General features: G+C 56.7%; 1 protein-coding gene across 3 annotated transcripts; it reads left to right on the top strand.

The window, feature by feature from the left end:
* Positions 1 to 2167: 2167 nt before the first annotated feature.
* Pi16 (peptidase inhibitor 16) lies at positions 2168 to 10670 on the top strand. Of its 3 annotated transcripts, none has more exons than XM_036167785.1 (7): positions 2168 to 2711; positions 5589 to 5810; positions 8154 to 8263; positions 8513 to 8601; positions 9246 to 9812; positions 10012 to 10149; positions 10434 to 10670. In XM_036167785.1, exons 1-6 carry the CDS (start codon positions 2547 to 2549, stop codon positions 10122 to 10124), a joined length of 1266 nt encoding a protein of 421 aa, XP_036023678.1. In that variant the 5' UTR covers positions 2168 to 2546; the 3' UTR covers positions 10125 to 10149; positions 10434 to 10670. The 3 variants fall into 3 exon arrangements, with proteins under 3 accessions (XP_036023678.1, XP_036023677.1, XP_036023676.1); XM_036167784.1 differs by having other exon boundaries at positions 9096 to 9812; positions 10483 to 10670; XM_036167783.1 differs by having other exon boundaries at positions 9096 to 9812.
* Positions 10671 to 10732: the final 62 nt, after the last annotated feature.

Genomic DNA, 10732 nt, shown 5'->3' with positions numbered 1-10732 from the left:
CAGGCCAGAGATGAAAATGGAGGACTTGAGGAAAGGCACTTTGGGGACATTTAACCCCTCCTTCAGCTGCTCCCTTGTCTTCACGCTCTTCCCTGGTCCCCAGTGCCAGCTGTCAGTAGCTCTAACTCTGGCCCCTGCTGTGTCCTGACAGAGCCTCTCCCTCCATCAGGCCCAGCCTCGTGTTTCTTGAAGAAGGTGGTTTATCATTTTGTCCCATCTGTCCTGTGAGGCGGCAATCTGGCTTAGCCCAGACAGGAAGCTGGCTGTGGAGGAGTCCCTGGAGGCCCGGGCCAGGTACCCTCCGTCCCCCTGCTGAAGGCTGTGGATGTGTCCAAGGGTGGCATGCCAGAGATGGGAGCCTCCTCTGTCTACATGGTGCTATGAGGGGGCAGACTCTGCATAAGATTTGGGGCTATCTGGATAGCTAGGTTCTCCTGGGGAGGGCAGGCCTCTGGGGTCCCAGGTGTGAGATGGGTCCTGTCCCCAAAGCCCAGCAGACACCAAACCCGGAAGGCAGCAGACCCCTTTCTGCTTTCAGAGGCACCTGGGAATCGTCCCCTCTTTTCACTTTCTTACAGTACCTACAACTTGTCAGGTGCCGAGGTGTGGACAGGGTTCAGGCTGAGGGGTAGATGGCCTGCTCAGCTGGAGAGTGACATCAGGGCTGGAGCTGCTGGGTCAGTCTGACTAGGCTCTGCCTTGGACTCCCCTGACATGCCCTCCTCTCCATTCCTCAAGCACACCTTCCTCCCCAGCCTTTCACCTGCCTCCTCCATCCCTCTCCTTGTCCGGTCTCTCCGGCTCTTCCTCCTCAATCCTGGTGCCTACTGAGTCAAGTCACAACCCACTGCTCCTGGTTTGAAATGCTTTTAACTATTTCCCTTGTCATTAGATTAAATTCCTCTGTCTGCCTGGTTTTGTGGTAGCGGTCTGCAGTGCTGGGGATCAAACCCGTGTGCCCTGACCCTGAGCTCCACCCGGCCCTGGTCTATGTGTCTTCTTAGCTCCGACGTACATGTGACGACCATTCCACTTTGGGAAACCCCCAATGGAAAGGCCTAAGGCTCTTTCCTTCTCCCTGAGAGGGAGCAGATGTTACACCAGGAAGATTATTCTGAGGGTTCCAGAAGGGGCCTGGGGCCCACAGGAACCAGATGTCCCCTCCCATGACGGCTCCAGGAGGCCATGTGGAGAGGGTATTAGAACTGCTTCTAAAAGGAAGAACCCAGAAGGGCTGTGGGCTCCAAACAAGTAGACATTGCCACCCCCAAGTCTGCAGCGGGCTGCCAGAAGTGCTGGTGGTGTCTGGAGGGGCACAGTGACCAGAGAGCGAGCGAGCGAGGAGCCAGCTCCACAGAGATGGCTGAAGCAGGAGCGATGCCACACAGCAGAGCGCAAGGCCCTGTGGGCCATCGGTTTCTTCAGGCAGTCTCCTTTAGATCACTTTTGGAGTAACTATCTCCTGACCCCCCACTTTGGATACCCTCCCTGTATGTGTCTGTGTAAATTCTGTTCATTCTTGTTTTGTTTTCTCTTTTGTTTTTCCGAGACAGGGTTTCTCTGTGTAGCTTTGGAGCCTGACCTGGAACTCACTCTGTAGCCAGGCTGGCCTCGAACTCACAGAGATCCACCTGGCTCTGCCTCCCGAGTGCTGGGATTAAAGGCGTGTGCCACCACTGCCCAGCAATCCTGTTCATTCTTAAACTGTCACCCTCAAGTGTTCGCAAATCTGCACTGGCCAGGAACTTCAATTCCACGTGTCGTGTTCTCAGAGAACACCTTTTTAAAATGGAGAGGGGACACGTGCAAGTGCAGAAGGGTAGCAATTAGAGAGCGGCTAACCTGGGCTACATCATCTGAGGAGAACGAGAGACCTCCGAACGCCCCCCACCCCATCCACTTTAAAAGGCTGTGCTGGGGCTGGAGAGAAGGGTCAGTGGATAAGCGTGCCTGCTGCCCCGACAGAGGACCTGCAAGACGGGCACTGAATGTTGCTGCCATGATTCTGTTCTATCACAAACATCACAGTGGGCAGGACCTAGGGCCCCAGGCAGCTGGACACATTATTGTATCCTCCCTTGCTCTCTCAATGGCACTGGCAGCCTCCATGTCTTACCCAATCCTGAGGGTGAGGGGGGGGGTGCGGGGGGGAGGGACAGATCGATAAGTCTCCTTCCTTGTCCTGTCCTCAGCATCTCGTGGGTATGAGCTGGGTGCCATGGCCACAGCTCTGCAGCTGTTTCTGGGATTGTCCCCTGAGGCTCTGTCCACCTCAGTAGGCACCATGGAGCTCACAGCCACTGGCCTGAGCCCCCATTACCGAGACTCCTTGGCTGTTGCCAAGGACTCCCGGGGAGTGGACTCAACTCTGATCCAGACCCAAGGCACCCAGCCCTCCTGGAGACATTGTGTGAGCCGGGCTGGGCCTCCAGACACAGTCCCCGCCGCCCCACCCCAGCCAGGGTGGTGCTTGTGTGGGAAGGACTTCTAAATCCAGCCGCCGCTGCCGGACCCCTGGTTGGGAGAGACAGAGGGAGCTGGCCACCATGCAGAGCTCCTGCAGCCTCTGGGCGACACTGTTCCCACTGCTGCTACTCACGGCCACTGGCCCCACCTCAGCCCTCACGGAGGATGAGAAGCAAGCCATGGTGGAGCTTCACAACTTCTACCGTGCCCAGGTGTCCCCACCAGCGTCAGACATGCTGCAGATGGTGAGTGTAGCCGAGTGCCCACCTCCTGGGATTGAAGGGGTGCTGGGCACGGCCTGCCACAGCTCTTTTTCTCACCCCGCTCCTCGTGGGGATGCTCTCTCAGACCCCTTCCTCTGGTCTGTGATGGAGTCCCTCGTGCTGTGTGATGCTGGTCGTCAGAAGCAGCCCATCACGTAGATGAGGAAGCTGAGGCTGGAGGGACTTGTGCTCAGGCTTAAACCCTGGCTCCCCACACCAGTGGCCTCCTCCTCAATCTTCCCAAGATGTGATGACCTGGAGGGGAAGCACTTTGTGGATGCTCTGAAAATCCCCAAGGGGGAGAGGAAGAGAGTCAGGGTGAGCCCGGAAAGCACTGAGAAGGGGAGAGCAGGCTCCAGGGCCCACAGTTCGGGTGCTGTCTCCAGCAGGGAGACTTGGGGTTTAGGGCACATTCTATAACCATGTGGATTCTTAGTTTCTCATTCATCCAATGAGGTCGTAAGCACATCCACATACGTGGGCTGAATCTCCTGCATGTAGTACTGCATGCAGTGAAATCTAAAGTATCCATGTAACACAAATACAAACTGTCTATATGACAGCCAGAGACATGCACAGACAACAGGAGCCGGAGGCAGGGTGGTGGTGGCCAGTCTGGCAGAGGGATGTTATCAGACAACAGGGTTGGGACAGGATGCCTGCTCTGGTTTCAGCTGATAGAGAGTCCCTCCCTTTCTGTCCTCAAAGAGGTCTGACTGGTCCAGCCCCCCCTCTACTCCCAGACACCCTCTGGAACCCCTGAGCTAAGAGCCAAGTCACCTGGGAAATGCAGGAGCAAAGTTGGGGTCTTAACATTTAGGTGATAGCCTCAGCTTGTCCCTGTGGCTTGGTGCCTCTGAGGGGAGCCTTTTCCTGACAGGGTGACTGTGAGAAATGTTCACAGCACTGCAGCCTTTCTCAACCCCGTTGCCCTTGGCAACCAGGAGCTGCAGACAAATCCGAAGCTGGGTTACTGGTTATCAGAGCTGAGATCCGGACTGGCCACTTCCTCTCTGTAGACACTGCACACCCTGCTGCCCAATGTGCATGTTGCCCAGGGTGCCCCCCACCTTGTCATTTAGCCCCATCTCTTTCTCCACCCTCAGCCTGGCTACACAGCCTTCCCATGCCCCACTCAGTTGCCTGTGCCACTGACCGCGTTCTCCAAGTGACTTAACTACCACGTGAACTTGGACTTCATGATTCTTGCTGTTGTTCTGGTGTGGCCCAGTACCCAGGACTGCTGAGTGATGGGTGGATGGACCTGCTTCCAGGGAGAGAGGACCGTGGTTCTTGCAATGCCACAGGCTGAGAAGCCTACAGTGGCGTCCCCATGGGACTTCAGGCACGGCACGGACTCAGTCTGCAGGCTAGAGCTGGGGCGGCTCTGAGCTTGTCTCTCAATCATCAAAAATTGACATCTCTGAAGTACCCACAATACCCAGCACTGTGACAGATGGGGATCATGCTACTGCTGTCCCAGAAAGGGCCTGTCTACCCTGGAGCCCTGTAGATCACCCTCGACCCTGATCCCAGTTTCCACCCCCCCCCCCACCTCTGCCAGGGGACTACCCAAACCTGTGATTTGAAACAAAAGTGGCCACAGCAGGAATGGCCAGGTGTTCACCGGGTGAACGCGCTTGCCGGAGCAAACCTGACGACCTAAGGTCCCTCCCTAGAGGCCGTGAGAACCGGAGAGCTGTCCTCTGACCTTCACGCAGGCCCTGAGACGTGTGCCAGCACACACACACACACACACACACACACACATACATACATACACACACATACACACACACACATACATACATACACACACATACACACACATATACATACATACATACACACACATACACACACACACACACACACACACACACACACACACACACACACCTAATAGTATGTATATAATTCATTTTAAAGAATGACCGGAAAGGTATAGCAATCCCAGTTCAGGCTCCTGAGAGGGCTCCAGGCAACTGTTCCCCAGAGCACTGAGTGGTTGGGAGGTGAGCATGGTCACACAGCCCTGCCTCTGTCACCCAAGCTCTTGCTGTTTTTTTCCGGCTGTCGGGCTCTGGAAGCTGGAGCCCCCCACCCCCAAGAGGGCTGAACAAGAGCCACAGCAGGCATCCATTTCCAGGAAAGGCCAAGGACAGAATTTAATGGGATCCAGGCCTTCCTCCTTAGTTTTGGGGGTCAGATGTCTCATTAGTTCCTCCTCCTACACTCCTCCATCTTCTCCCAGCCAGGGACAGAACCCCAGAGGCGCTCTAAGCAAAACTGCTCGTTCCCAGCGTCTCACCTGCGATGTCCACTGGAGAACATTGACCGGGTGGACTTCCTTGGCTTAGGCAGGGCTCTGATGACTGGAAGTGAGGGACCTTCGGCGTGCCCCACAGAGACAGTTTCCTGGGGAGGAGGGACCCGATGAAGGGAGCTGAGCACTTAGGAAGAGCGCCTGCTAGAGAGAGCCTTGGCAGTGGGTGGTGGTGCCCTGTGTTAGCTGCATGGACCAGAACAAACCACCAGTCCTCCATCATCTCTCTGGACATCTTCCGAGCATCTCTACCCCACCCCGCAGCTGCACACAACACTCAAAGTCAGATCATCACCAGGCATCAGTCCTCCACCACCCCTGGGAGGGGTAAGAGAGGTGCCCCAGGGCCCGAAGTGGCACTCTCCAGACCCCCACTGAAACCCACGGGGAACAGGTTCCTGAGAAAAGCCGGGAGTCACCTTGCTAAGGGGTGGGGAGGCAAGCCAGTCTCTGGCCTCCTGAGGTTCCAGGACACCCCCAGCCTCCTCTAAGGACCCTCACCTCCCTCTCCTGCCTCCTTTGCTGCCCCGCAGAGGTGGGACAACGATCTAGCCGCCTTCGCCAAGGCCTATGCGCAGAAATGCGTGTGGGGCCACAACAAGGAGCGGGGCCGTCGCGGAGAGAACTTGTTCGCCATCACCGACCAGGGCATGGACGTGCCGCTGGCCGTGGGGAACTGGTATGAGGAGCGTGAGCACTACAACTTCAGCACGGCCACCTGCGAGCCCGGCCAGATGTGCGGCCACTACACTCAGGTGACAGGCGCAAGCCGGAGCGCGGGGGCGGGCGGGGCGGAGGGCTCAGGTGTGTGTGGGCTGGGGGTGGGGGCTCCTGGCATGGCCTGAGGACTCTGGCCTCCAGGTGTTGGGCAGGCCTCGGCTGGTTGGATGAGCCACGTGATGGGGGCATCTCTGGGTGTTGGGGGGTCACCAGCGGCAGCACGATGGGCGGGACCTGCAGGGGTGGGGTGGGGCCACGTGTGTGGCTAGGGTCTGGACCTCGTGGAGCAGCGGGAGGGCTTCAAGTGATGTGATGTGCCACGTGCGTGCGTTTGGTCCAGGCCTCGAGGTGACTAGTGGGGCCACGTGCACGTTGGGCAGGGCGGGCTGGGGCCTCTTAGTGTTGGGTGGAGCCACCAGGTCCGGGGGCGGGGCGGGGCGGGGCGGGGCATGGCGGGGCGGGGCGGTTCTTAGTTCTTAGTTCCAGCCAGAGTAGCCCGGCTTTAGAAATGGTCCTCTCCTTAGAGCCTCCCTCACGACCTACACAGCGGGCAGTCAGAGGCCAATCAAACTGCCCCCACCGTCATCAGCTCTTCAAAAAGGCACATTTTTTTTTTTTTTAAAGATTTATTTCTTTATTATGTATACAGCATGTATGACTGACTGCGGGCCAGAAGAGGGCAGCAGATCCCACTATAGATGGTTGTGAGCCACCATGTGGTTGCTGGGGATTGAACTCAGGACCTCTGGGAGAGCAGTCAGTGCTCTTAACCTCTGAGCCATCTCTCCAGCACCCCAAAAAAGGCACATCTTTTGAAAACCTAGGTCACCCCATTTCAGCCTGGTGTCACAGCGCCGGTTTTCAGAATGCATTGACCGTCCTGGGTGACAGTGGATCCCGAGTGGCCCAAAGCATTTGCAGCGGCCGCAGATGCCCGCCCACACTTACCCCTTTCCTGACACTGTCGCTCTTGACATTTTTCTTTTTTTCTTTGTTTTGTTTTGTCTTTTGAGACAGGGTTTCTCTGTGTAACCTTGGCTGTCCTGGATCTCGCTCTGTAGACCAGGCTGGCCCCAAACTCACAGAGATCCGCCTGCCTCTGCCTCTCGAGTGCTGGGATTAAAGGTGTGCGCCATCACCGATGCATTCTTGGCATTTTTCAAGCCTAATTTGCTGTTTCTAATCTGCCAAACTGATAAAGCAAATAGACAAACTTGTTTAATTTTTGCTTTAGAAAAACTCGGGGGGGGGGGGGCAGAGGATGGCTCAGTAGGTAAAGGCAGTCGCCACCAAGGCTTAGCATTATTATTAAAGGAATTGTTTTCTCTTCCCAAGGCTTATTGTACAAATGATTACACCAGAAACCAAAGAATAAAAAACAGTCCCACCCACATCCCTCCCTCCCGATTTCAGTGCCCTTTTGAGCTGATATTTTTAGCCCTAATCTTAAGGAAATACTCAGAAGCACCCACCCAAGTTGGGAAGTTGTGAGGTCCCGGCACCTTCCCTACTGAGACATCTCCGCCTCACCCTCACCCAACACAGCCCTGCCAGACTGACCAAGCTCTCTCTGGCTCCACTCTAAGCCAGGAGCCATCTCTGCCCAGAAATACACCTGCTCAAACAGGAACCCGAGGAGTCACAGCTAATGCAGGCAGGACCCGCCCCTCCCAACCGGAGCCTAGAAATTGAGGAAAGCATGCATTCTTACCTCAGTGGCAGGACACACATTTTTGTTTTCTTGTTGTTTAGACAGGGTCTCACTAGGTAGCCTTGGCTGGCCTGGAACTCCCACAGAGATCTGCCTGCTTCAGCCTCCAGTGCTGGGAGTAACACTGTTTCGTTTTTGTATGTAAGAAGGAATTATTCTAGCAGCCCCACTATTCCCTAAGAGAGCTGGAACAAATGGGTGGAAGGGGCCCTAGCTAGGGTGATAGATGGGATGGGGAAAATTTCCGTCCAGATTTCACTCGTTTGTATACACCCTTGTTTAAAAGGACAGAGCCCTTTGATTCCAGCACTCACAGGCAGAGGCAGGTGGATCTCTGTGAGTTCGAAGCCAGTCTGGTCTACAAAGCAAGTTCTTGGACAGCCAGGGCTACACAGAGAGACCCTACCTCAAAAACCAAAACCAAAACCAAACAAAAAACCTCTAGAAAGAGGCCATTGGAAAGTGGGCAGGGTGTATCAGAGGCCGGGTGACTTCTGTGTTTGGCAGGAGAGGATAGCCCCTGAGCAGTTTTGGCCTGAAACACACATGTTCAGGGAGTTGGAAGGCCAAGGCCACCCACAGAGAGCTGGTGCAGAGCTACAAGGGGAAGGGACTGTGTACCCTCAGCTCAGTCCAGAGCTGAATGGCTGGGTTTGCCCTCCTTTAGGTAATCTGGAGTAAGACCGAGAGGATCGGCTGTGGTTCCCACTTCTGTGAGACGCTCCAGGGAGTGGAGGAAGCCAACATCCATTTGCTGGTGTGCAACTATGAACCCCCGTAAGTGGTGAGAAGCCAGAGGCTTGGGAGAGGACAAGGAAGCTGTGGGTTGGTAATGTAGGCCCTGGCCCTTCTGGCAGCCTGCAGGGTAGTTGAATTTGGTTAGCCAGAGAGGCCAGGGAGCCCGTGATCCCCAGTTGGAGATAGCAGCCACGTGGGCTCCTGGGGATGGACCTGCTGTGCCTCTGGGGACCTTGGGGATGGGTAGGAAGGCTCGGGCCTTCCCCTGCAGCAAAGCCTTCTCTTCAGGGGGAACGTGAAGGGGCGCAAGCCCTATCAGGAGGGGATTCCTTGCTCCCAGTGCCCGGCTGACTACAGCTGCGAGAACTCTCTCTGTGGTGAGTGGCAGGCCAGAGCTGAGAAGGGGTTGGGAGAACGAGACCCTGCCTGGGGGGCCTAGAGTCTCAGGACTCCCACCTTGAGAAGCAGCAGATGGGGCTACGGGGCGCGACGGTGGGGACCCTCTGCGACTTTCTGCCCTCCCCTCACCGCCACCTTGGCACCTCGGTACCCCAAGTGACAGATTGCATCCTTCCATCCCTACAGAGGGTTGAGAACCGGAGGCCCTGGATGCCGCGCGAGGGGGCGTGGCTGAGCGGGAAGGTTTGGGCTGGTGGGCGGGGTCTGTGATCGAATAGGCGGGGCCGACCACGCAGTTTTTCGGAGAGGCTTGGAGAAGGCGGTGGGTGGAGGAGTTGTGTCAATGTCGAGAAGTTACATTACCAGAGGGGCACACCCGCTGCAGAGGAGTGTGGCCTGCGCGTCCCGGTGGGACATTGCGCGGCCGGGTGGGGTCCCGTCTGCAGCACTAATGCTTAGCCTTGCCAAACAGAGCCCACAAGAAACCCGGAAGAGGCGCAGGATTCGCCTCCACGGGTGACCGAGGTCCCTTCCACCCGGGGAACTGAAGCCCCAACCTCCAGGGAAACCGGTACTCCGTCCCTAGCAACCTCTGAGACTCTACATTTCTCCTCGGTAACAGAGGTCTCGGACTCCCTGGCAACCGAGTCCTCACCTGCGCTAGAAACCAAGGCCCCATCTTCCTTAGCAACGGAAGGCCCCTCCTCCATGGCAACAGAGGCTGAGTCTTTCCTAGCGGAGGTCCCCTCGGTTTCCACCACGCACAGCCAGCCCTCACTGGATGAGGGGCCGGTTAATTTCCCCACATCAACACATGTCCCTGACCCCAAGTCTACGGACAAAGAAGCCAGCAAGTCGAGCGCAACCTCCGTGAGCCCAGAGAAATCTCTGTACCCCACGATGTCCCTGACACAGACAGGAGAGACCCTACTCCAGGCCCAGGTGGAGGCTGAGGCAGAGGCCGAGTTGCCTGAGGCAGAGGCTGAGTTGCCTGAGGTGGTGGTCGAATTGCCTGAGGCGGAGGCGGAGTTGCCTGTTTCCAGTGAGGTGTTGAGTCCAGCCCAGGAGCACAGTGGGCCGCAAGCCTCACTGGACCACTCGGGCGACCCTGCCTCCAATTTCCCCAGTGCCTCTGCCTCGGCTAATGCCACAGGCGGGCGCACCCTGGCCCTACAGTCACCCTGGACAGGTAAGACCCGCAGCCCCGACTTCCCTTTCTGGCTCCAGAATGCAGGTATCCTGTGCTGGTACCAGTCAGTGGTTGGGGCATGGTAAAGCATGCATGATCTGGAAGATGCTTCCTCCCTGCCTGCTGCCTGCACCTTGCATGGAGTGAGTGGAGAGTAGGGCTGTTTGCAAGCTGAGCCATAGCCCCTTCCTTTCTGCAGGTGCAGAGGACCTCGAAAAGGCCGGCTTGGATTTGAAGCACAGTTCTGGTCATGTATGGGGCCCTTTCCTGGGACTGCTGCTGCCTCCCTTGCTGCTGGCTGGAATATTCTGAAGGGGATGCTCAAAGGCAAGGCCTGGTGAGGCTGGCCTCCTGCCCATTCTGGATGCTGTCTCCAAGTTAGAAGCCAGAGCTTCTGGAGCAGGTCCTGCTCTCTGTATGCCGGGCCCTCCCCTCTCTACTGAGCAGTGCTGGCCCAGTACCTTAGGGGTGCTTCTCCACGGGGGTAGGATGGAGTGGGGTGGGGTAGGTGCTGGCCTCAGCAGTGTTTCCTAAGGACAGTGGATCGTAGCCTCCTCGGGAACTTCTTTCTTGAGCATTCGGAGTCCAGGTGTATCTACAGAGGTGCCCACTCCTTCCCAGGGAGAAGAAGTCAGCTGCCTAACTGCTGTGTCCTCCATCCTGTCCCCAGCCCTCAAACAAGATTCTGCCTGGCTAATGGCCCTCTGGAAGGGAAAAGCTCACCAGAAACTGCACACCAGGGCCCTTCCTGCCCCTTATAACAACAGCATCCCACAGACGGCATGATTCTGAAGATACCGCCTGCCCCACAGGTTTTTTGTTTTTGAGACAGGGTCTTTATGTAGCCCTGGCTGTCCTGGAACTCTGTATGTACACCAGGCTGGCTCAGAGATCCACCTGCTTCTGCCTCCTGAGTGCTG

Source organism: Onychomys torridus, chromosome 18, assembly GCF_903995425.1.
Source record: "Onychomys torridus chromosome 18, mOncTor1.1, whole genome shotgun sequence".
Classification (NCBI taxonomy): domain Eukaryota; kingdom Metazoa; phylum Chordata; class Mammalia; order Rodentia; family Cricetidae; genus Onychomys; species Onychomys torridus.
This window is presented reverse-complemented; position numbering and strand designations above follow the sequence as displayed.